This window comes from Pelophylax lessonae (assembly GCF_965119305.1).
Source record: "Pelophylax lessonae genome assembly, chromosome: 10".
Taxonomy (NCBI): Eukaryota; Metazoa; Chordata; class Amphibia; order Anura; family Ranidae; genus Pelophylax; species Pelophylax lessonae.
The window spans coordinates 179,657,292-179,684,773 of NC_138777.1; the positions used below are offsets into that span (position 1 = coordinate 179,657,292).

Below are 27,482 nucleotides of genomic sequence, written 5' to 3' on the forward strand. Positions count from 1 at the left end.
GAGCTTTTAAAAACACACTCCTAGCTGCTGTGTGTACTTGGGTTAAGCTGTCAGCTTTCAGGTGGAAGTGACTGAAGCAGCTATGAAGCCACCTGATCACTTCCACAACCAATGCACCATGTGGATTTCATCCTGCCATGTATCCCAAGCTCTACTCTCCCACCTGTGGGCCCAGGACAGGGTAGGGCCGGGGAAGCTCAGAAAATGTCCATTCGCTGATCCTCCCACCAGTGCACCAGGAAGTGACATGATTTATGTCATTTTGGGAACATATTGCCATAAAGTGTCTGCAGCTGCACACAATAACTCCTCCAGACATTTGGACACATAATGCCAATAGAAGACAAACTTCATCTAAACTACTACAAACAATGCAGTTTCTGCATCGACTGAATATCATAATGAGTAGTACTTACCTTAATAGGTCTTGGCATGTCAGGCTGCTTCCAGCGCAGATATATTTGTCCAGCAATGGACAATCCAACAAAAAACCAGTAACTGAAGCTGTAGTAATTTATCAGCTGGAAGACGTCTTTCACAGACAGGTATACAAGAGTAGCAGCACACTGCAAAAGGGAATACCATTATTAAATCTATTATTACAGCTCTAGTTATTCTCAATCCTGAGCAAAAGACATTTACTGTACAAAATTATTTTTAGCAAGAGACATATCATTTACTGTACAAAATGGGGAGTACTTCCCAACTAGAGATAAACCGGAAACTACAAGAGCAAGCAAAACTTCATTAGGATGGATGATTTCATACAGACAGGTATAAAAAAATCATAGAGACTTAGAGCGACATTAAATCTTGGTTTAAAAAAAGAAAAAAAAAAACATTTTTTTTTTTTTGCTGCTGTGATTCAACTTGCTTTTGGGGTGGCCGCATTTGTGCTTCATGGTCCCACTGTGTGTAGGAACATGGCCACCCCCTGCTGCTTGCTCCCAAGAGTATATACTATGGGATTTGTTGTGTGCACAGCTTGTTCCAAATAGAAGGGGGAAAATTAGCGATCTGGGAGCTCATGGAGCAAATGAAAGGCTAATCGGTGTATTTTTTCTAATAAAGTTACTCAAGAGTATCGAAGTGCAGGTTTTCTTTAAGACTTGAAAAGAAGGAATTACTAAGCTTGTAAAAGAGTTGGTTCTCAAGCAGCCAATATACACTATATTTTCAAAAGTATTAGGACGCCTGTCTTTACACGTAAATGAATTTTAATGGCATCCCAGTCTTAGTTCGAAGGGTTGAATATTGAGTTGGCCCACCCTTTGCAGCTATAACAGCTCCAACTCTTCTGGGAAGGCTGTCCACAAAGTTTAGAAGTGTGTCTATGGGAATGTTTGACCATTCTTCCAGAAGTACATTTGTAAGGTCAGGCACTGATGTTGGACAAGAAGGCCTGGCTTGCAGTCTGCGCTCTAATTCACCCCAAAGGTGTTCTATCGGGTTGAGGTCAGGACTCTGTGCAGGCCAATCAAGTTCCTCCACCCCAAACTCTCTCATCCATGTCTTTATGGACCTTGCTTTGTGCACTGGTCCAAATCATTTGGAGGAGGAGGGATTATGGTGTGGGATTGTTTTAAACAGGTTGGGCTTGGCCCCTTCGTTCCAGTGAAGGGATCTCTTAAGGCATCAGCCAATCAATGTTCCCTTTAAGGTGCACGCATGCGCGGACGCGCAGTGTACATGACGGTCCCGCGCAAGCACCAATTTAGACCGCGTAGCTAAAGACGTGGCGGCCGGGGAGCAGAGCGTGCGCCCTGAGAGCACGCCCATTGTGTGACAATAGCGAATGAAAATTCGCTATTGTCACACGGATCCTCCTCCTGGCCAATCAGGGAGCGGGTCCTCCCGCTTCCTGATTGGCCGAAAGGCCAACTTCATGCCATTGGCTGAGGAGGAGGCGCCGGGACTCGGGAGGACGGAGACGCGGGAAGCCGGGGACTAAAGAGTGACCGTCCGTGTCGTGAGGTAAGTGCACGCGGGGGGAACGCTGGCAATTGCCATCTCTGCAACCTGATGATGGTCCACCATCCCGCAAGTTATGCTAACCCATCTACACTCTCTCTGCACCTCCCCACTCTGAGCCCACATTCTATTTCTATAATGGTATGACGCTTCTGTGTATAGGGGGACCAACCCGATATGACAATGCTCAGGTCTGAGAGGTCCAAAGATGATTATTATGTAAAGAGGCAGTTACCATAATTCATTATCCCAGGCAAGCTCCAACACTATCTTACACTGGAGCTAACCCATGGTGGACCTCTGTAATAGGGTGGCTGTGAAGGAGCATATACTCCTGTCAAGGCTCACAAATGTAAATTAGTAATATAAAAATAAAAAGACAATGTTACCTTGATGTCAGGAGGTCTAAATAAAGTAATAAGCAAGTCACGATTAATGTGCCAAAAACAGAAGTTACAGCAGTATCCTTAGTTTCCACAAACAACATTTGTCAGATAGGAGCTTCACCAAGCCTTGGGGTGTTATTGGTATTGCTTATTTGTGTGGTCAGTTGTGGCTTTTTTGTTTTGTACTAGAGATTAATCCAATATTCTGCAGCCCCCTCTCAAATCTAGCTATGCAAAGGCAAACCTGGATCTGCCTGTTTGTGCTGACTGGTGAGCAAACAGTGGAAGGTAAAAGTTAGGCCTTTCGTATGTTTTGGGGGCTGTCTAATTGACCTTTTAAAATTCTAGTTTGCTGGCTGTCATGCTGTCCTCAATACTTTGAGCTGTTACAATATGCAGATCAGTTAGGTTCGAGGAAAAAAGTCAGAAGTCCTTATGTTGTGTTTGTATCTTTTTTTTTTTAAATATTTTATTTTTAGAAAAGGAACAACAGTCGAGAAACAATCTGTGACATGTACTATACAGACATATGTAGCAAACATAGCATCGAAAGGAGAAGCAAACTATAACATCAGATTGAAGAACAATGAAGGTCCTGGCATAGTCATAGAACCCATCCCCGGAGTCGGGGAAGGTGCAGACACATCCTACCGGAGTCACGAATAGCCAGGCACTGGCACAGACATGTGGAAGAGCTGTATTATGGAGAGAGAAAAACTTTTCCCGGCCGTTGCTCCCCAATTTTAACTAGAAGATGGCAAAGATAAGTGAGAACAGAGCCCCAGACTGGGCGACACACAGAGAAAACAGAGAAGGATGGCGAAGGGATTGGGACGGGGGGGGGGGGGGGGACAGGGGGGGAAACTCCCCGTATGGACAAACCCACGGATATCCCCGGGGTGGAGATCAACCGCACATCAGAGACCTGCCCTTGTCCGACAGCACGAAGACATTCCAGAAACCCCAAATCTTATCGTATCGTTCCCTGCGATGCTGCCTCGTGAGGGTGAGGTCCTCCATTCTGTTAACCACTTAAGCCCCGGAAGATTTTACCCCCATTCCGACCAGGGGGTATTTTGCGATTCGGCACTGCGTGACTTTAACGGACAATTGCGCGGTCGTGCGACGCTGTACCTAAACGAATTTGGCGTCCTTTTTTTCCCACAAACAGAGCTTTCTTTTGGTGGTATTTGATCACCTGTGCGATTTTTTGATCACGCGCTATAAACAAAAATAGAGCGTCAATTTTGCAAAAATAGCAATATTTTTCACATTTTTTTATATGAAATTCCCCCAAAAAAAATGTAAAAATCAAAATTTTTTAACATTTTCGGCCAATTTGTTTTATGCTACCTATGTTTGGTAAAAAAAAAAAAATCGCAAAAAGCGTATTTTGATTGGTTTGCGCAAAAGTTATCGCGTTTACTAACAAAGGGAAAGATTTTTGTCATTTTTGTTGTTTTTTTTTTAACGCGTAATGGCGGCGATCTGCGATTTTTTTTGCGGTACTGCGACATTGCGGCGGACAGATCGGACCCTTGACTGACATTTTTGACACTTTTGGGGTTACCAGTGAAATTTCTACAGTAATCAGTGCTATATATATGCACTGTTACTGTAAAAATACACTGGTAGTGAAGGGGTTAACTTTATTTGGGAGGGAGGGGCTGTGTGTGTCCCTAGGGGCATGCTTTCTACTGTGATTGGCTGTGGCTTGAGCTGTAAGGACACTGATCAACGGATCTACATAGTAGATCCATGTGATCAGTGTCTTTACAGCGAGGAGAATGACAGGTCGCTTGTTTACACAAGCTGCCTGACATTCTCCCTCTCCCCCGCCGATCGCCTAGTGGCCGGCGGACATCGGGTCCGCTGGTCACACGCGCGGGGGGGGGGGGGGGGGTCCGTGACCACGCGGGAGCGCGCCTCCGGCGGCACGCGCGCGCTCGCTCCCTAGACCCTCACAAGCAAGCAACGTAGCCCTACGTTAGTTTGCCTGTGAGGGGCTGACCGCCGACGTAGATAGTCGTGCGGCGGTCGGCAAGTGGTTAATGTCCTCCATCCTGCGCATACAGTCCCCAATAGGCGGCACTCTAGTCGTCTTCCAAAGCACCGGGATGCAGTTTGTATCTTTTTTATCCAATCTGCCTTAATAAAATGTGTTTGGATAAAAATAGCCTATTGAACATTTATTATTATTATTATTACCTTTAGACTGAACAATTTCATCAAAAATCATATATTGTCACAAAAAGTACATGTTGCCATTAACTAATGGGCTATAGTTTGATAGAATATTAGTAAAATCGTAAAATCGTATTAACTGTTCAACCAATTTTACAGTATAGTATACTGTAAAATTGGTTGATCAGTTAATATGATTTACTAATATTCTATCAAACTATATAGCCCGCCAATACCATTAGTTAATGGCAACATGCACTTTTTGTAACAATATAAGATTTTTGATGAAATTGCTCAGTCTAAAGGTTTGCGCTCAGAAATTTTTTTATTTGCTCAGCACAGTAAAAAATTAGAGGGAACATTTCAGCCAATAAAGACAATTTTGACACTTTTGTGGGAACAGTTTAGGATTTGCCCCTTTCTAACATATAGAACACCTTTGGAATGAATTAGAGCACAGACAGAGCCAGGCCTTGTTGTCCAACATCGGTGCCTGACCTCACACATGGTCAAACATTCCCATAGACACACTCCTAAACCTTGTGGACAGCCTTCCCAGAAGAGTTGAAGCTGTTATAGCTGCAAAGGGTGGGTCAACCCAATATTGAACCCTACGGACTAAGACTGGGATGATATTAAAGTTCTTGTGTGTGTTAAGGCAGGCGTCCCAATACTTTTGACAATATAGTGTATGTCTGAAGTAGAAAACTATGTAAATAATTGATGAGAACACAGACAACTAATGTGATGGCCTTGATGTCCTACAGGGACACAGCTGAATACAAAAAAGATAAGTGATTAGCTAAGCTAGGCAAGAAATAGTTCAAGGCTAAATCTTAGTAGGAGAACCTCAAACGGTACAGAAAAAAAAAAGTAGACCACAGTTAGAAAAAAACGAAAAACGAAAAGAGAGGAGAGCAAACAGACAAGACAGAGGGATGGGGAACTTTTTAAAATGTTTTACAACATATTTCTTGCATTGTTTTTGCTAACAGGCATTTATGTTTTGATGCATATTGTATACATTTTAATTATTTTCCTTCTGACCCCTGTGGGTGAAAAAACATGGCTACAGTGAAGTAGGCACCCATAGACCGACATTTGTGGATGATAGGAAAGGTAAGGGTTAATTATCAAGTGACAACGAACACATACAGGGAAGGGTTTGTCATTATTCATAGAGATCTTTCAACATTCTGCAAAATCTTTGCACTTGATGTCGACTTACACATGTAGTTGCTGTAATGTTCAACTGGTTAATTGTCAACAACATGGCAGCTCCCTTCATGGATGCAAATAAAGCTATTCTACCCCTTATTCATCCAGACGGCAGGCAGTCTCAGCCAATAGAGAGTACGGATGTGGATAACCAACCTAACGTTTACCTGCATTGTTATAACATCTAACATGCAACCTAATATTAATAACTGAGAATGCAGTTCCTATTTTAATGTGCCCGTCACCCATTTTGAAGTATTGTTAATGTTGAAAATGTTATGTACTGCAGGGTGCCTCCTTATACATTTATTTATTTTAAAATTTTGTGACCCTTTATTTACTATTAACTTTATTTTAAAGGCTAAATTTATACTCATGGTTGCTGGGCACTAACAAGGCATCTGAAACGCATTTTTTCTCCCCCACCCTTAAGCTGCAAAGGCAGCCAGATGGGTTAGAATACTTGCCACGGCTGCAATGCTTTGCAGCCCAGCAAGAAATGTACCCCTTTATTCGACTGATTCAAGTGAACAAGACCGTGCCAAAATCACCTTGTAATGTGGTTGCATCACAGTGTTGCTGGCTTTTAGGGATTAAAGCAGGAGGCAACAGGCTATAGATCACCTCCTCACCATCTGTCATGATAGGTGATAGGTCTACATACTGCTGTGTCTTCCTAATACATTCATCATTGAGAAACTCCCTTACGCCATTGACTTGAGTCTTTAGAGATCTCAGGGGAGTGTTCCCCATTGTAGTGATGTAGATCATTTATATAACTATGTTTATGTACCGACTTTGTACTTTTATTGGGTACTTTGTAATTTAGCTAGTAATTGTCTGATTTTGTTATGTGCATGTTCCCTTATAGAAATAAACAGAAGAGAAGGCACCGCCATCTAAGTGTATCTATTTTATGAAAATGTTAAAAACCAATGAAAAGGATTTCACTCACAGCATAGGAAGAATAAACAGGCACATCAGCATCAGCCCCAGCTTGCCATCTAATGAAAAGTCCAGTGGAGATTGGGTGGAGAGTCCGTGGCTTTCACTGGAGATAGAGGTGTCTGTGATTCCTGCTGTGGGAAGTTGGCGAGCATGATGGATGACACTTGTATTGGGAATCGACAGGCAGAGACCACTGCAGCCAACCAACCTTCCGGTTCCTAGCTCTCACGGTGGCTTTTGTTCCAGCTTGGTTGCGGTTGCAGCTTGGTTGGCTGCAGCGGTCTCTGCCCATCCATCCTCCTACAGAGCTCCAGCCAAGTGTCATCCATTACGCTCGCCACCTTCTCAAAGAAGGAATCAGACACCTATCTCCAGTAAAAGCCACAGACTCTCCACCCAGCCTCCACTGGATTTTTCACCAGATGACCTGTTTATTCTTCCTATGCATTTTCATTAAATAGATACACTTAGATGGCGGCGCCTTCTCTTTTATTTCAATAGTGTACAGAGGAATCCAATACCCCCAATAAGAAGAGCTGCGGCTATCTTCAAGTGGACAGACATATATGGAACTTACCCATAATTAGACTTATGGCATACTAGGGTTATTTACATTCTTTGTTGGCGCTAGGAGTTTATTTCATTTTCCCTTATACCTTTAATAATGTTTTTGTGTAGCAAAAAACAAAAAAAACGATTAAATGACAGGATCAACCCCCGCAAACACCACCAACTGGGGAGAAAAGCCGCAGTTGGTCTGTGATCGTGACCAAGGTCTCTAATCACTCATTCTTATGACAGATATGTCTGTTCTTGCAATTTCAGAGATCTCTGCAACTTCTAAGAGTTCATACGGGTTCCAGTACGATTACTGCAGCTAAAGAAAGAGGGCAGAAAAATAAACAATCCTTACATTGAAGAGCAGAGCTGACACTGGTGTGAACCGCTGCAGGTGTATTAAACATAACGTATCAGGGAGGTGTCCTTCCCTTGCTCCAACAAAGAACAGCCTGCCGAAAAAATAACACGTAAGAGAAAATCGTCAGCAAAAGAATCTCTTTCCCAGAAACAATATTAAATTCTGCTGGCTACATGTGGTTAACACTTGTAATAACAGTAGCATTAACCTTAATGTAAACCCAATGCTAACGTCTCATAAAATCTTTAAAAAAGGTTCATGTGATTTTCAAAGTAATTTTTAATCTCTTTAAATTTTAATATTTTATTAAAATAATCCCTAGTGATTTCCTGTTATAGGGGAACAATGTTCTGTCCCTGTCACCTGCATTTCCAGTACAGACTAGAAGCAGCTGTGCCTATGTTCATGGTGTAAGTATGTTCAGCCACGGTCACCATTAGGAAGGTGGTCAAGAGCAATGATCTACTGCTGGAGTAAGAGCATATACTGTAGACAGGTAGTCGTTGCAAAGAGCATGCGGGAAATCAACAGCACTAAAAAGCAAAAAATTCAAAACAAGCAAAGATTAAGGCTCAGTTTACACTGCTGCGACGTGAAAGTCGCACGACTCAGTGCGACATTGTCAGGTGACTTGAGTACTACTTTGAGAGAAGTAAACTCTAGAAGTCGTAAAGAAGTCATCCAGAAATCTTTTCTAAAGTCGGAGTGACTTCAGTAGTGCTAATTAAGACAGTTCTCGTTGACTAACATGGGATTTCACAGGTCATGCGACTTGTGGTCTCACAAGTCAGATCCCGAGTATCAGGCACAGAGCCTAAAGCAAAAAGGTCTCTCAGATCATGGTTGGTATGTTTTGCCACTATCCCTTGTTAAACATAGGAATAAAAAGATTTTCTCCTCTGGGTGGGATTTTGTAGGCAAAAAAAGAGGAAATAAATATGTATATATAAAAATTCCTAAATTGTCTTCAAAGAGAAGTATACTAATCACAACATGATAAAAAATACATGTAGTGGGGCACTGGAAAGAGCTCCCACACATGAATAGACAATATTGCACAAAATATAGGACCCTTTAGTAGAATAAAGGATCGGATCTTTACTCTACTAAGGGGTCCTATATTTTGTGCAATATTGTCTTATTCATGTGTGGGAGCTCTTTCCAGTGCCCCACTACATGTATTTTTTATCATGTTGTGATTAGTATGCGTATCTTTGAATAAAATTAAGGAATTTTTATATATACATATTTATTTCCTCTTTTTTTGCCTACAAAATCCCACCCAGAGGAGAAAATCTTTTTATTCCAGAATCCAGAGCCTAAAACAAACAGTATTTTCTAGAAGGAAAGAGCATTGCAGTTGTTTGTTTATGATACATGGTGCTTTAGTAAAATTATGTCATCCTTTTACAGTTTAGATCTATTCTTTTAGTTTATGAATTATTTTATTACATGTTTATTGCATTTCATTTGGCAGGGTTACAGTTTGTCTCAACTAGGGATAGACCGATATGTTTTTTAAGGGCCGATACCGATATTTTTGCCATCGCATATGGGCCGATATTTCGTACATTAAAAGTTTTGAAAAATAAAGACAATTTTGACACAAATCTGGTACTGAACATGTTAATTTTTGTTTCATGCTTAATGGCTTGCTGGCACCCTGTGGTGGGTGGGTGGCTGGCTGGCACCCTGTGGTGGGTGGGTGGCTGGCTGGCACCTTGTGGTGGGTGGGTGGCTGGCACAGGGGCTGTGGGTGGCTGGCTGGTACAGTGCCTTTGGCTGGCTGGTACAGGGCCTGTGGGTGACTGGCTGGTTGGTATAGGACCTGTGGGTGGCTGGATGGCTCGCTGGTACAGGGCCTGTGGATGTGGGTGGCTGGCTGGCACCGGGCTGCTGTGAGTGGGTGTATGGCTGTGATACACTCCTGCGAGACTAGTCCTGACTCCAAACGAGGCTGTCCAAGGCGAGGGAGGCGGCCTAAGAAGGCAGAATGACGTCACAAAAATAGCAATATCGGCCAGTTTTGGGGCAGATACCGATACATCAGGGAAAGTGCATATCGGCCTTGCCGATAATCGGTCTATCCCTGGTTTCAACCTTTGCACTATCATTATGCTTAATTTAGAATGCAAATCTTAGAAAAAAAAGATAAATGCCGCCACATGAAAAAAGAAAGAAATTTATATTGTGAATGCAATCAATGTATCTATTAACAGCATATAGTTATCAGACTACACTTTTTTTTTTTTAGTCCTAAAAAAAAAAACTTTTTTTCTTTAATAAGGATGACTAAGAACTATGATGTATATTTTAATGTTATTCATTTATTAAAATAAAATTATGTTTCAGCAATTTGTAAAACTACTTGTTTAACACCTTCACGCCCAAACTATTACAATGACGGCTGGGCGGGAGTACTGTTGTTCTAGGAGGACGTCATATGACATTCTCCCAGAACTCCAGGGGCTGCGCAGAAGTGCGATCTGTTACTGGTATAAGCAATCCCCAATCAGTGCCCCTGATGACCGCCACACCAGCTATAAATAGCCATGCCTCTTACTAATTACCTTGAACTTTCCAAAAAGGGGTAATTTGGGGGTATTTGTACTGTCCTGGTGTTTTCGGGTCTCAAGAAATGGGATCGTCAGTACATCATGATTGATCAATTTCTATAGTGTGTGTGGAATTTCTACAGTGGGAGTATGTGTGTGTGTGTGTGTGTGTATATATATATATATATATATATATATATATATATATATATATATATATATATATATATATATATATATATATATATATATACACACACACACAAACACACACACAAACACACACACAAACACACACACCATGGTTTGTGGACTCTAACTTTCCTACAGACTAAATAATAAACACTGGTTTGGGTTATTTTCACGAGATGCAACAATACATTTTGACTTACATTTATGAAGAATAACATTTTGCAGATAAATAATCTAACAGAAAAAAAGAAAAACACATTTTTTTCCTTTACATTTTCCATCTTTTTTCATTTATTTAGCAGAAATTAAAAACCAATGGTGATTAAATACCACCAAAAGACAGCTTTATTTGTTAAAAAAAAAAAAAATTCCTATGGGTACAGTATTGCATGACCGTGCAATTGTCATACAAACTTTGACAGTGCTGAATGCTGCAAATTGGCCTGAGCAGGAGGGGGGCGAGTGCCTGGTATTGAAGCGGTTAAAAGTTTAAAGCTAAAGTTTTCACATAGTTACATTGGTCCAGCTTGCATCAATGTAAGTATGTATGTGTCATAACTATGTAAAAATTGACATACCAGGAATTCTTTAGCGCTCAGTTACCAGCATCTGCTCTGATCGTCACCGCCCTGCCTCTCCACCTCCTCCAAAAAGAAAACATTTTGCATTTATTAAATGTAAAGCATTCTCTGAACGACACCCTTGTTGAGCAGCCGACCTCCTATGTTCTCAATGCATCAGGCCGGCCGCTCAACACAGGACCCACAAGCAAGGCAGTAGTGGCTACTTCAGTGATTTCCAGCTTAAAAGGGATCGGCAACGTATGGTATATACATAATTAAACTGGTCCAAGCTGGATCAATGTACTTATGTAAAAATAAACCATATCTGGAATTCTTCTTTCATTTTTGGCTAGATTTGTGTGGATGCCCTTCGGTACTATCCTTTTGACCATGAAACTATAGGCACCTAGGTGTCCGCAGGGTAAAAGGAGTACAGTGAGGGGGAAAAAAGTATTTGATCCCCTGCTAATTTAGTAGGTTTGCCCACTGACAAAGAAATAATTAGTCTATAATTTTAATGGTAGGTTTATTTTAACAGTGAGAGACAGAATAACAAAAAAATTGAGAAAAACACATTTCAAAAAAGTTATGAATTGATTCGCATTTTAATGAGTGAAATAAGTATTTGACCCCTTCTCAAAACATGACTTAGTACTTGGTGGCAAAACCCTTGTTGGCAATCACAGAAGTCAGACATTTCTTGTAGTTGGCCACCAGATTTGCACACATCTCAGGAGGGATTTTGTCCCACTCCTCTTAGCAGATCCTCTCCAAGTCATTACAATTTCGAGGCTGACGTTTGGTAAGTCGAACCTTCAGCTCCCTCCGCATATTTTCTATGGGATTAAGGTCTGGAGACTGGCTAGGCCACTTCAGGACTATAATGTGCTTCTTCTTGAGCCACTCTTTTGTTGCCTTGGCCGTGTGTTTTGAGTCATTGTCATGCTTGAAAACCCATCCACCACCCATTTTCAATGCCCTGGCTGAGGAAAGGAGGTTCTCGCCCAATATTTGATGGTACATGGCCCTGTCCATAGACCCTTTGATGCGATGAAGTTGTCCTGTCCCCTTAGCAGAAAAACACCCCCAAAGCATAATGTTTCCACCTCCATGTTTGACGGTGGCAATGGTGTTCTTAGGGTCATAGGCAGCATTCCTCCTTCCCCAAACACAGCGAGTTGAGTTGACGCCAAAGAGCTCGATTTTGGTCCGATCTTGTCACAAACACTTTACCCAGTTCTCCTCTGAATCATTCAGATGTTCATTAGCAAGCTTCAGACGGGCTTGTACATGTGCTTTCTTGAGCAGGGAGACCTTGTGGGTGCTGCAGGATTTCAGTCACTAACGGCGTAGTGTGTTACCAATTGTTTTCTTGGTGACTATAGTTCTAGCTGCCTTGAGATGATTGATTGATTCTCCCGTGTAGTTCTGTGCTGATTTCACACTGTTTTCATGATCATTAAAACTCCACGAGGTGAGATCTTGCAAAGAGCCTCGGACTGAGGGAGATTGACAGTTTTGTGTTTCTTCCATTTGCGAATAATCGCACCAACTGTTGTCACCCTCTCACTAAGCTACTTGGTGATGGTCTTGTAGCCCATTCCAGCCTTGTGTAGGTCTACAATCTTGTCCCTGATATCCTTGGACAGCTCCTTGGTCTTGGCCATGGTGGCGAAATTGGAATCTGTTTGATTGATTCTATGGACAGGTGTCTTTTATAGAGGTAACAAGCTGAGATTAGGAGCACTCCCTTTAGGAGATTGCTCCTAATCTCAGCTCGTTACCTGTATAGAAGACATCTGGGTGCCAGAAATATTGTTGATTGTAAGGGGATCAAATACTCATTTTACTCATTAAAATACAAATCAATATAACTTTTTTGAAATGCGTTTTTATGTATTTTTTTGTTGGTATTCTGTCTCTCACTGTTAAAATAAACCTACCATTAAAATTATAGACTGATTATTTCTTTGTCGGTGGGCAAATGTACAAAACCAGCAGGGAATCAATACTTTTTTTCCCTCACTGTACATGCCATTTAAAAAGTAGATAATAGAAGCCCTGGTATAGCATTGAAGAGGTCTTTTGCAATACAGGACTTTAAAACCAAACCTGGAGGCAGCGAGGATGGAGGAGTTCAGACCACCAAAGCAGGAAAGGGCCACAGCCAAGGGGATGGTCCAGCTAAATATGCCATACACCAGGTCAGCAAAAGTCTGTGATGGAGGAAACAGATAAAGTATAGGACAGTTTGACAAAAACATGACAAATTAAAGCAAAACATAAAGCACATACTATGGTCAAAATAATCCATCAGCAACACTAACTAAAAGAAAACATTTCTCAAAAGAAGACAATCTGAAAAAACGTTACATTATTTTTTATTTCATCTGGTTACTATACAGAGAAAAGAACTGATTGACAGTAAGGCTCGGTTCAGACTGGGGCGACTTGTCAGGCGAAATAGGTTCCTGCCCTACTTGGGGGCGACTTCAGAGCGGCTTGCATTGACTTCTATTAAAGAAGTCGTTTGCAAGTCGCGATGAAGTCGCGCTGTAGGGGGGTGGCGGTGGTTTCAGAGTCGGGCGACTTTGAAGCCGTCCAAGTGTGAACCGAGCCTAATGATACAGGCTATAGCAAGTCTTGAATGGAAAACAAAAGATTTTCAGAATTTTTGTAGGTGTAAAGCCTAGAACACACCATTCGTTTTTTTTTTTTCAAACCAGTGGGTTGATGATGTGATGTAGCGCGATTTTGTGCTCCATATACTTCAATTAAAACACATCAAAAATGCATCTACTTGTTATATGAATTCCAAAAATGTTGGGATGCGGTGTAAAAACTACATAAAAACAGAATGAATGCCATCTATTTAAAAATCACCTTATTTTTTCCTAAAATGGCACATTTTCTCAGTTCAAACATTTGATATGGTTTAGAATTTCTATAGTGAATACAATATGGGTTTATGAGATTTGAAAATCATTGCATTCTGTTTTTAAGTAGATTTTATACAGCGTCCCAACTTTTTTAGAATTGGTGTTTCAAGTTCAAGTCAGCAGCTGTCTACTACACAATTACAGTATTTTCAGTACACTCCATTCAAAGAAATTTCTTCAATATCATGTTCTCTCACAATTCCCTCTGGCAGTGAAATGAATTCTTGTGCTTTGTAAGACGCTACTTTTTTAGTTCAGTCTTGCAAATAATTAGCTTCCTAGTACTAGACATATTTCTGCGATAAAGTGATTTTTTTTTTTTTAAGTAACAAATGTGTTATCCTTACTAGTGATCAACCGATATCGGTTTTTCGTTGCCGATACCGATATTTTGGCCAATGCATTTCGGTATAGGCCGATATTTTCGTACATTTAAAATATATATAATTTTTTTGTTCTTGACAGGTACTCTTGTAGAGGGATCTGGGTGTCTAAAAGACCCCAAACCCCTCCTTTGCACTTAAAAGCATTCAAAACACCAAGTTTGGCTGTTTTGAATGCAGTAATTTTTTGAATCTGGCTCCAGTACTCGGAAGTGATGTCATGACATCACTTCCGTTTTTTTGCATGGAGACCCGATCAGAGTCTAATGCGGCTTTGATCGGGTCTTCGGTGGCAGTGCAGGCTGGTTGCCCCGGTTTCCCGGTGGGACAGGAGACCCGGGCGAGCCGCAGAAGGTGGCGGAAGGGGACGTCCCCTCCCACTCCTTGTAATAACAGCCGAGCGTCTTTATACATCTCAAGCTCATTATACCCACCCTGAATTATATGAATATGTAGACTCCATTCCCTTCCGTAGACCCACCCGGGCTCAGAGCGCCATGCTAGAGGAACCAATCACAGTGGAAGAAATAGAGCTAGCGATCAAAACCTTCCCCAAACATAAAACCTTGGGACTGATGATTTCCTGGTGCAGTGGTACTTAACGCATTGGGACTCTCTATTGCCTAATTTATTGGCCTTGTACAAAACTGATTTTCAGACCCCAAAACTGCCAGAATCCTTACGTGAGGCCCTGATAGTTTTAATCTCCAAACCAAACAAAGATATAATGTATTGTGACTCGTACATGCCGATATCATTAATGTGGACCTTAAAATCCTTTCCAAAATTCTAGCTTTAAGGCTTTATAAGGTGATCGCTACCATAATTGGTGCAGACTGAACCAGTTTTGTTCCAGGCAGCTCCATGTACATAAATATCAGTAGACCATTTACCAATCTCCAGGCTCCAAATGTTCTTTTGTTGCCCAGAGCAGTGGTGACACTTGACAGGGTCTTTCTTACTTGGATTTGTATCTTGTACGACCAACCATTAGACAGTTTGCGTATCAACGGTAAAGTGTCCAAACCCCTCTATATCTATTGCGGTACGCGACAGGGATGTCCATTGTCTCCTTTATTGTTCTCTATTGCCATAGAACACCTTGCGCAACTTCTCAGGCACCCAATAGATGTACGAGGCATGTGGATGGGTACCTTGGAAGAACGCGTCTCCCTTTATGTGGATGACATGTTGCTTTATTTATCAGATCCTCAAAATACAATTATGAAGTTACTTAAAATTATTCAAGACTAAAGCCCCAAACACACGATCAGATTATCGAACGATCTGTCGTCCGTTTGTTGCATGCTAGTCTGATGTGGAAAGTGAAGGGGTTATTTTCATACGAATTTTCCCGTACAACAGAACTTTACTTCAGAAGTGATGTCATGTGCTGGATTGTTTTGTATGTGTTCTTTCGTCTCTGAGCATGCCTAGTCCTGCTCTTAAGATTTTTTTCCGTCGAAATCTGTACTAACGAGACGAAAATCGGATGTTGTTTTGACAGACGACAACATTTTATAGCCTGCACATCAGGATTTTGTCAGCCGAAAAGTCGGAGTCGGCTGTCGAAAGCACCATACTAACAATCCGAAAATCGACAGATCGGTCGTCGGACGAATTTTCCCTACATATTTTCTTATCGTGTGTACGGGCCTTTAGGGATCTTTTCAGGCTTCAAGGTTAATTGGTCCAAGTCGAGTATATTTGCGCTAGACTTGGGACTCCCCATCTCCCTCCCTATGGATTGCCCATTACAGGTAACCACCTCATTTCGGTACTTAGGAGTCCAGGTGCAGCAATCCTTCCTTGGCCACATATATTTAAATAATCTTCTTCCCTGTATATCCCTGTTCAAAACTAAAATTGATAATTGGAAAATCTTTTCAAAATGGTCATGCTACCTACATTTTTATATAGATCTTGGCTAACAGTCCTGTATTTATTCCCAATAGGATCTTCAAAGAGAAAGACTCTCTCCTCTTGTCATTTCTATGGTATCCCAGGGCGCCTAGACTTTCTATAACTACACTTCAGCAGCCAACGTTGCGCGGAGGACTGGCCTTGCCTAACTTACGTCTTTATTCTTATGCCTCACAACAAATGTATGTGCATTGGTGGCTATTCCCACAACTAAATAATGCGGCTGCGGCGGTAACCGCATATGAAACATTGATAAACTTAATTTACAGGCGTTCTGTCACCTCTTTTGATGGTGCAGGCCTATTGAAAGTCTCCCTCCAAATTTAAAATCAATTTGAATCTATGCTGCCCAATTCTCTAGGAACTGTCTCACCCAATCAGCCCTTATGGTATAATCCTACCCTTCTGCATTTTGTCACCACCCAAGATGCCCAACTTTGGGCTAGGAAGGGCCCTAAATATACCCATCAATTTTTTGAGAATGGTTTCTTCAAATCCTTTACCCACTTTCAACAGGACTTCCTGGTGTCAAACTCTTGGCACTACAGATACCTTCAATTGAAACATGCAGCCTCAGTGCAGCTTGGAGTCAGGGAAGTGCGCTTGGGTAACTCTATATTGGAAAAATAACTGTTGCGTGATCGACACTCTAAACTAATCAGTTCTCTTTTACAGCACTCTAATTCGAAGTATCCCATCTCGCTGAGAGAGAGAGAGTCCAATGGACAAGGGATATTCCTGATTTATCTGATGAGAATTGGGAAGAGCTGCTTAGTAGCTACTTTACTACCACAATTTGTAATGTATGTGCTGTAATGTACCACTGACCACAACTCAAAGTTTCCTTTTTTAATATTACATTTAATATTATATTTACAGTAATATTTTATTTTATAGATTTTTATTTTATTTATGGTAATATTTCTCTTTATGGTTGACCTGGGTTGAGGGGGGGGGGGAGGCCTAATATACTGTGTAATATACTGTATAATGGTATCTATTTTTATTTTTAAAATTTACCAGTAGCTGCTGCATTTCCCACCCTAGGCTTATACTCGAGTCAATCATTTTTCCCATTTTTTTGTGGTAAAATTAGGGGCCTTGGCTTATATTCGGGTCGGCTTATACTCGAGTATATACGGTATGTACTTAAAGATGGCAAAACACTATGGCCAAACAACATGCAATCTGACTGTACAATCTCTGTACAATTTTCTTTAGATCTACTAGACCTATGGAATAGAAAGACACACCCGAACAATCCATGCAATATGTATCAAATCAAACAGGCCTTTGTACTACATGTATAAAGGGGAAAAATAACTGCACTAAACAATAATAAAGGAGGTAATAATGAATAAGAACTGAAACTATACAGTGAGATAACACCCAGCCAAACAGAAACAACAAATATAGTTGCGCTAAAAAAAAAATGAAAATTTGTGTGCAATTGACAATCACAAATAACTCATAATGCAGTGAAATAATAACAAAACAACGGTGAACAAAACACCCGTGATAGTCCAAATATTTGCTGGATCTTCTACCTCGATAGGTAACTGAACAGATATGAATCCACCACCAAAAGAAAATATCCTCCACTGCTTACCAGAGCCACCTGACCTCAAGGGTCAATAGCGCTTATAACTCTTCACCAGGCACCAAATCCAGGTAGGGGATCACAGGGCACTCATCCAAGAAGGTCCAACAACTCGCAGGGTAGCAGGAAACAAGCAACCAGAGCCACCTGACCTCAAGGATCAATAGCGCTTGTAACTCTCCACCGGGCACTGAATCCAGGTAGGGGGGCTCACAGGGCACTCATCCAAGGTCCAACAAAACTTGCATGGTAGCAGGACATAAGCAACCCATAAGAAGCAATGGGAAAGGTACCATAGTGTAAAACCATCATGTATTAGAGATACTTCACACGATATTACACATGCATGACTAAAAAGACCAAGTGCATAAGAAAAGCCGGCCGGCTACAGCTGGACACCCATCCTTTCTGGGATCGCTAAACCACGTCGCTTTGGGTTAGCGATGTGCTGGTGTCACCGCACTCTTACGATCCCGGAAGGATGGGGGTCCAGCTGTAGCTGGCCTTTCTTATGCACTTGATGTTTTTATTCATGTAAGTGCAATATTGTGGGATGTATCCCTAATAAAGAGTGGTTTTATGCATTCTGTGCACATGTGCCAAGCGTGCTGCGCTTTCTGAATGGCCCGGCGGCACAGGAAGGTCTTCATCTTCAACGAGGTCTCCCGGAAGTGGGTAACTGTCAAAAACAGGTACCCATTCCTCGCTACCCCTCAAAAGGTGCCAAATATGGCAGCAGAGGGGTGGGAGGAGGCAAACAAGAGGAGCTGCCCTTTTTTGGGTGGAGCTCCACTTTAATGGTTTCTCTGAACAGCAGAACCCAGAACAAAAAGGGAAGAGACATTATCTAGTAATAGAAATGATTCTATGTTTGAAGATCTCATTGCGGCTCATAATTAATCCCTGTGGAGTATGATAGTGATGCTTGAATCTCTTGACTCAATTAACTTAGTAACAGCTTGACTGCCTACATAAAAGTCTGGAGTACGAGCAAATTACTTCCCAATCTTACATAGAGCAATCTGGGTAAACTTTACTGTGAGGCATCCTATTAAGAAGACATGTCTTATAAGCTCACCGAAACCGAAGTTAGAAAACCATGGCTATTTTTATAGCATGGACGTCTGAATGAAGCTGTAAAGCAAACCTTCAATGAATGATTTAACCATTCTAAAACAGAGCTGCAGTAGGGAAGGCACCATTGGAGTACAGGAAAATTCTTTAGTTTTACATCTCAACTCTTCCCCTCCCCAGAGGTACATAGTTAATCTTGTTGAAAAAAAGACAAGTCCATTCACTTCAACCAAGAAAACTGGGGGCGATGTTGTTGATAGCTTTGCATGTTGTGCTTAGTATTCTATACATTGGGCTAGTAGAAGCCAGTGAACGGATTGGCAGGGGCAGAAGTCACAGATCGGTTAGTAAGGTGTATACGTCTAGCAGCAGCATTCATAGTGAACTGAAGGTGGTATAGCCTGCGTAAAGGTAGGCCAATGAGGAGGGAGTTGCAGTAATCGAGGTGGGAGATGACCAATGTGTGGATAGGTTGTTTTGATGTGTTTTGTCAGAAAGGGGTAAATTCGGAAAATGTTGTTGAGGATAACACCTAGCCCCTGGCATGTGGGGAGAGACCAATGGTTGTGCTGTTGATCTCAATGTTATAGTCATGAGTGGGGGGATCAGGGAGGAGGAATAAAAAATACCCTGATAAATATAATCTATATATAAATCAGACATCTTTGGATTTAGTCTAAAACTCCCTAAAAAGCCTTCTTTTTTCCAGTTCAGGGCATACATCTTCAAACAGCTTTAAAATATGCAACCCGAGTTCTGATTGGCTGCTATGTAACACCTCTCCTACTTCAAATGCATCATTTAGGACAAAAAAAAAATGTCTATGAAAATAATGCACTACTTGATCAACATCACAGAAAAGGTTACTCACCACAGCCACAGCATCACTGGCAACAACTGCATTGAAGTCTAGTACTGTATAATAAGCCACATTGGTGAGAATATAAATGATGGTAACAATGGGCATCGAAATACCAATGGACAATGGCAAATTCCTGAAAAAGAGATTAACATGCCATTAGTAGACTTTCACATGGCACTATTGCACTCAGGGGAACTTCAAGGAATCTAAAAAGTCACTGATAACATGCTCACCATGCCTGTAATCCCATGCAATAGAAACCATTGGCAGCCAGGACTGCTCAAGCATTTCACAGCTGATCTTTAAGTGAGCTCCCATGGACTCACAATGTGACTGTATCTTAAAGTAAAGCATCTGAGCTGATGGAAGCATACATTCCCTGGCTCTTCTCACAGGCTAGATTAGTTCAGATGTTGTATCCCAGAATAAACAGCTAGAGGAAAAACAGCTTCCAGCAGTACACAGTTACATAGATATTTTGCTTCATGAGAGATCTTCTTTAAAGAGACCCGGTCACCGATTTTTAAAAAAATAAAAGGTAAAGTAAAGTATTTTAAATGGTATTTGCAGTGCACACCTTTTTTACATTGCTACACCAGAACAGTCCCTTCCCTAGCACATCATAGACCTCTCATAAACATGTGTCTAATTACTCTGTGCTGACCCAACTCCTCCACCTCTTCCCTCACCAGCCTACATAACCTTTTGTGTAGCTGCCAGGGGTGGGGGATGAAAGGGGAATACTATAGGGTGTCAGCTCTGAGTCTGCTGGGGCTACTGACATCACATTCAAGCTTGGTGGTGCCCAGCAGCTTTGGGAGATCTACAGAATGGTGGCTTTTACAGGTATATAGCATGCATAAATTAAGTTTATTGCACATATAATCTTATAGGAAGATTTTGTTGAAGTGAATGATCTGGCAACATGATCTCTTTGAAGTGACACAGAGAGGCAGATCCGCTGTCTGGAACTGCCCCATAAAGACGATGACTCAGTAAACAGGAATGGCTAGTAATATAGAGGATTTCTGCCAAGGAGAAGTGAAAAGTCCTGCAGTAGATGGCTCTGATACAGAGATCAGTAAGAAGATAGAGTGGGGTGTTGGTTGGTATAGATGTGGGCGAGTGGATTAAAGGAGTAAATATTCTAATAAATAATTTACATAATTAAATAGCATCAAGGATTAAATGTACTCGCTGTAATAGTTGCCTTTTAAAGGAAAAGTAGTGGTTATTTTACGCAACCATATACACTAATCAGCCATAACACGAAGATCACTGACAGGTAAAGCAAATAAAATCGACTTGTTACAATGGCATTTGTAAGTTGGTGGGATATGCAAAGGCAGAAATTAAACATGTTCTCCATGAATTTAATGTGTTGAAAGTAGAAAAAAAATGGTATCACAGTTTGTTGTGTATGGAACTGCATAGTCGCAGACCGAACAGGGTGCATATGCTGACATGTGTTCACAAAATCAGAACTGGACCATGTAGCAAATGGAAGGTGGTGGTCTTGTCTGATCTGATAAAACTGGATTTTTGTAAGAACTTACCGAAAAATCCTTTTCTCTGAAGTCCATTGACAGACGCAGCCCTAATGGTTCTTAGACCATTGGGTTATGGTGCCCACTACAGGAGCAGTACTAGGCAGGAAAAAAAAAAAACAGTTTACCACGCCTACGGGGGCTGTCCCTATAGGCATAACCCCACACACCCTGCTCCAGCATACCAGTTTTGTTGGAAGCAGTGATAAGAAGACACAAACCATCCCCATATCAGAGGGGCGGGTGCTGCGTCTGTCAATGGACTTCACAGAAAAGGATTTTACGGTAAGTTCTTACAAAAATCCAGTTTTCTCTATCGTCCATTGACAGACACAGCCCTTATGCTTCTTAGACTATTGGGACATCCCAAAGCAGTGTAGGTATGAGGGGTGGGAAGAACCAAATAGTTAACGTAAACTCCAAAGCCTAAACGTAGCCAACTGGGTAACATGAAGCTCAAACAGGAAAAACAGTAGCTCACCCATGAAAGAAAAAAAAAACCCCTAAAGAGAAACAAATGAGTCTCTTTAAAACAGCAGCCTATAAAACCTTGCGGCCAAAAAGATGGATCCGAAAATGAAAAAAAAATCTACCTTGTAGAATTTTGTAAATGCGTGCACAGACGACCAAGTCGCCGCCTTACTTACTTGCACTACTGAGGCCTTATGGCAAAAAGCCCAAGAGGCACTAAGCACTCTAGAAGAATGCGCCTTCACAGGGAAAGGAGGAACCTGACCCTTCAATGAATAAGCCTGAACAACCATCTACCTTATCCATCTGTATATAGTCGCAGCAGACGCAGCCAAACCTTTACGAGATCCCTCAGTAAGGACAAAAAGAGCATCTGATTTCCTAAAAGACTCAGTGACCGTCAGGTAAACCCCTTATCCTCCGAACCACAGCCATAGAGTGCAAAGCAATATCTTTGGGATGCTTAGGCTTAGGTCAGAGTGAAGGCAACACAATGTATTCATTTAGATGGAAATTAGACACCACCTTAGGGAGAAAAGATGGATTAGGTCGAAGTACCACTGTATCTCTGTGGACCACCAAATAAGGCGATTCCTAATGTTCTCAAAGGGAGGCTTTTGAAGAACAGACAAAATCAGATTGAGATCCCAGGGAGGCAACAGGGATCTCCGCGGGGGAACCAGATGACGCACCCCCTGAATAAAAGTGTGAATCAAGCTAACGGACATTGGAAGTAAATAGCCAAGGCCGACACTTGGCCCTTGATAGTGCCCAAGGCCAACCATTGCTCAACCCCTTTTTATAAAAAGGCCAAAACCCTAGCTATAGAAAACAAGCAAGGGTGCAGCTGCAGCGATTCACACCATGAAATGTACGATTTCTATGTATGATGATAAATCTTCCTAGAAGTCGCCTTCCTATCCTTCAACAGGGTAGGAATCACAGATTCAGCGAGACCCCTATCTCTCAACACCTGCCCTTCAACAGCCATGCCGTTAAAGCCAGTGACCGTAAAGCAGGATTGAAGATCGGTCCCTGGGACAGCAGATCCTCCCTCAGAGGAAGTCTCCACGGAGGATCGGCAACCATTTTTACCAGGTCTGCGTACCAAGACCGACGAGGCCAGTCTGGAGCCCCCAGAACGACTGGAATTCCTTCCACCACCACCCTCCAGAGAAGCCATGGCAAGAGTTTTATCAGAGGGAAGGCATAGATCAGCCAATACTGGCTCCTAGGAGCCACCAAGGCGTCTGTGGTGTCGGCCAGAGGATCCCGAGACCTGGCCACAAACCTCTGGACATTCCCGTGCTGAGGTTGAAATAATCTGCCTGTCCACCCCTGTGATAACTATCGCGGAGAGAACTGTTCCCCCAATAGGAATGTTGGCCACTTCTATGGCCGCTAGGGCACTCTTGGTGCCCCCTGGTGATCGACATAAGTCATGACCGAGGCATAGTCCGATTGGATCCGAACCGGGCTGCCCTGGAGCTGCTCGGTCCAGTAAATCAGACAAAGTCTGATCGCTCTCAGTTCCAACACATTTATCGGTGACCTGGAATTTATCAGAAGAAATGACTTCCCCTGGCTGAGCATCGGAGACCGAAGCCACCAGACCAGAGCCTCCCTGGTCCGCTCGCTCAATCGGATCCGATTGTCCAGGGAATCGGAAATTCCGATTCCCTAGGAGAAGAATCTCCTCTTTGGGGAATTCGGGTATGAGACTGGGCAAACGGTACTGCCTCTAAAGAGGCGACCATCAATCCCAGCCAGTTGACGGACAGTAATATCCGAATCATGACTGAATCTTCTGGAGTTTCTCCGCATGGAAAAACACTCTTGCCAAGGATGTATCCAAAATTAGGCCCAGATAGTTCAGTCTCCTGGTGGGAACCAGGGATGATCTTTGGGAAAAGCAACGAAAATGCTGATGTCCTGCGAAGATGGGGATATGAAGATAGGCACCCTAAATGTCTATGGACGCCAGGAAATCCCCCTGATGCAGGGAGGCCACCACTGTATGGATGGACTCCATCTCTTCCAAGACCAGAATTGGACGCACCTAGCCCTTTTTACTGGGCATTGTGAACAGGTTCGACTAGAACTCCTCCAAGGAATGGGAACTACCACTGCTTTTTGCATCAAGCTGTCCCCCGCAAAGCTTTTTAAGCAACCCGGGGATATTGAATATTGGAAGGGAAGAATCGCACCGGTGGAAGTGATCGAAACTCGATCTTGTATCCCGACCATATGACCTTGCGAACCCCTTTATCCGGGATTCTGGAAAGCCCTGGATCTGGAAACCGGTGAATACGTCCCCCCACCCTTGAGATGGGTGAGGTCCATTCTGTCAATCCCACGGGATAACATTGGCTTTATTTAGTCTGGAAATCGGTGAGTCCACTATTGGTGGTACCGTGATAGCGCCTAGCAATGCGTTTGGAAATAGCAGAGGCTCGTTTACGGATGACCCCATTTGAGCAAGGGAACCCTTCATAATTTTGGTAGGCTTGCTAGTGCCAAAGAAGGAATATGAGTCTCCGCTACCTCTGCCCGTGTAATCTCAAGATTTAAGGTTTCCCGGACAGACACAACTAGTGCTTCCACCAACGCTTCTTGTGCTATGGCGGAGGCAGACGCGTCCTCCTCACTGTCTGAGGAGACCGTACCTGAGACAACAACCCCAGAAAAAAGGGCTGCAATGACCAGCTCAGAATCCTTATCTGAGGTATCAGATGACATAGGGGTAGGCGGGGGTCGGTCTTCTTGACCCCCGTCCCTGACAGGCTACCTCCACCCGGGATACCAAAGACTCCAAAATTGCTGATAATGCATCATCACAAATGGGGTACCCCGAGGGGATCAGGTGGGGATACATGTGTTGCAGGGTTCATGTAACAAGACACTTGCCAGCAAACACAAAAAAATTAATTGCAAGAAAAAAACATTTTTTTTTTTTTTAACTTAGTCCCCCAGCGCAATAGCGCCCCTCAGTCTACCTGCTTGGACCCCTCAGAAAGAGAGAGAGAGAGAGACCCCAAGCTCACCTGATGCACAGAAGTTTCTATCAACTTGCTTCCAGCACTGTCTGTTACAGACAGGAAGTCTTTGGCTTGCTTTCCCTGGGCCAAGGAGGCGGCTCCGCCCCTTTACACGCCTTCCGGCGCCTCCCCATAGCTCCTCGAGGTGTTTGGTCACCTCAAACATGGCCACCCCCATGCTGGAGACACGAGGCTACGCCAATATGGCGGCCTCGTGCGATCTGCAAAACAATGGCGGCGGCCTGTGTAGGATAGCGGCGGCTAGCAGCGGCCTGCGGGAAGTATGTATTCGGCCTGGCGGCCTGCGGGAGTGCCTTGACCCCACAAACTTCACCCTGAATGGTGATAAGCCTGGCCAGTGGTATAGGACCCTGGTGGGCCGCATGCGGTCCGTGGGCCGTCGGGAGGCTGTGCAGCCCGTGGAAGTGACCGGTTGCTGGAGGAATGGCAAACTGCAGTAACTCAGGCACCTGTGTACACACTCTGACAGGTAGAATACCTTCTACTTCAATAGTTATACCCTTTTGTACTGCCACTGACTTCAGTCACCCTTACAGTCTTACAATGACTTTAGATTGTCAGCTCCCAAACCAAGCCTCCTGGTTACTATTCACAAACAATCACACTCAAATTGGGGGATCTGTGACCTGTTATAGGATATAGGGGAGACCCATCCTACCATCCCAGAGAGGGGCCCGCGTCCACCACAAACCCGACAGGGGGGAGAGGGGGAACATTCTACTCACCGGAACCAGGCGGGCGCCAACTCCTGACAGAACCCCTCTCCACCGAGGTGGGGGGGGCTGTCGACCAATACGGACGCCGTGACTCTGTTGGTCATTGGCGTCCAGGCGAGACGTTTAACTCGCAGGGTCAGTCCCCGTCCAGTGGGACTATGTCGCGGCCGATCCAGCGCGGAGCTATGGCCTGCACGCGCTCGTAGGCTGAACTGGGGTGACCACTGGATCTCAACATCCAGCCCGTCGCCCAGTTCCAGCTTGCTTGAAGATCTCACAGGAACACTGGAGAAAAAAGCTGTCTAAAAAAAAATCTTTCTAAGAAAAAAATCCTGCCAGGACCGAAGATTCTAGCAAGGCATCTAGGTCCTTACTCCTAACTAGACAGAAAAAAACGGATTTGCTGTAGCAGGAAGTGAGAGGATATACCCTCTGGGACTGCCCCTAGGGTGTGGCCAGAACGTTTTCTTTCCTGTCTAGTCCTACTCCTGTAGAGGGCAGTATAACCCGAGTTGATATTAATCAAGGAGGACTACGTCTGTCAATGAGCGACAGAGAAATCATGTTTTTTTTACACCATGTGGATGGCAGGGGTTGTGTGTACCACTAACCTGGGGAAGAAATGGCACCAGGATGCATTATATGAAGAAGGCAAGTCAGCTGAGGCAGTGTGATGCTTTGGGCAATGTTATGCTGGGAAACCTTGGGTCCTGGTGTCCATGTGGATGGTACTATGGACACACAGACCACCTACCTAAACATTGCTGCCGACCAAGCACACTCCTTCATGGAAATTATATTCCCTGATGGCAGTGGCCCCTTTAGCAGGATCATGTGCCCTGCCACACTGCAAAAATGGTTCAAGAATGGTTTGAGGAACACAACGAGTTTAAGGTCTTAATTTGGCCTCTAAATTCTCAAAATCTCCATCCAATGGCGGATCTGTGAGATGTGCTAAAAAAACAAGTCCAATCCATGGAGGCACCACCTGACAACTTAAAGGATCTGCTACTTGACAGCTTGGTGTCCAATACCACAGCTTACATTTAGAGGTCTAGTGGCATCCATGCCACAACAGGTCAAGACCGTTTTGGCAACAAAAGAGAGATCTACTAAATATTAAGTAGGTCATTGTAATGTTATAGCTGATCGGTGTATATGGAGTACATTTTAATTTTGAGCTTAAATTTTGAGTTACTATTACAGTTACTTTAGTATTTATGATGGGATTATTTTTTTTCTTTTGCACATTTGCTCTTCTATATCTCGGTTATTAATATTACATTAAATATGAAGGTTTGTTGATTAGCCACCAGAGGAAGCAAACAATTCAAAATCACTCGATTTCTTTAAAACTATTGAAATAAAGAAGCAGCCAGGTAGAGAATGCATTTTTTTTGTCCATAATATAGACGAGTTTAGAAGAGTTTTGTGTTTTTTCTGCCAGAAAGCTCCAATCAAACGCAAAACAGAAGATTTTTTTTCCTGCCTATAAATTTAGAGCTCAAAATATGCCAGTAATCGACCTAATGTGCATGGACACATAGGATAACATTGAGCTGTGTCTACAGGCAGAACACAAAACTCCTGTAGTAGAAGCGATTTTTAAGACACGTGTGCACAGAGCCTTATTGTGAAAGAGAGCTATAAATCACAAACACTGTGTATCGCTGGAAAACCACAAACAGAGCCTGCAGTAATGTAAACGGAATGAGCAAATATGGCTGCCCTCTGTGTATGTATAGAATTATGCAATAAAATATTTTTGTTAATAGGTTATAGCAGGGCTCAAAATGTAAAGTCCTGAGCTACTAGCCAGGCCTTAAGGTTTACTCGCCACCAGTTGCCCCACCCAACCCCTACCCTGCCCCGCCCCTAATTCCACCCCTAAACACGCCCTCATAAATTATCTCAAAATTACACTGTTAAATGTTTTAAATATTAATAACGTTTTCACTGGGGGGGGGGGGGC

At 42.9% G+C, this 27,482-nt stretch overlaps 1 protein-coding gene across 1 annotated transcript in view; it reads right to left on the reverse strand.

The window, feature by feature from the left end:
- SLC7A6 (solute carrier family 7 member 6) overlaps positions 1 to 27,482 on the reverse strand; it is a 78,691-nt gene that overhangs the window by 13,864 nt on the left and 37,345 nt on the right. Inside the window, exons 4-7 of the mRNA XM_082270740.1 lie at positions 19,727 to 19,850; positions 13,049 to 13,152; positions 7,621 to 7,717; positions 417 to 566 (exon numbers count right to left, since the gene is read on the reverse strand). Of these exons, the coding sequence (XP_082126866.1) occupies positions 417 to 566; positions 7,621 to 7,717; positions 13,049 to 13,152; positions 19,727 to 19,850 (475 nt within the window). The remainder of the gene's footprint in view (positions 1 to 416; positions 567 to 7,620; positions 7,718 to 13,048; positions 13,153 to 19,726; positions 19,851 to 27,482) is intronic.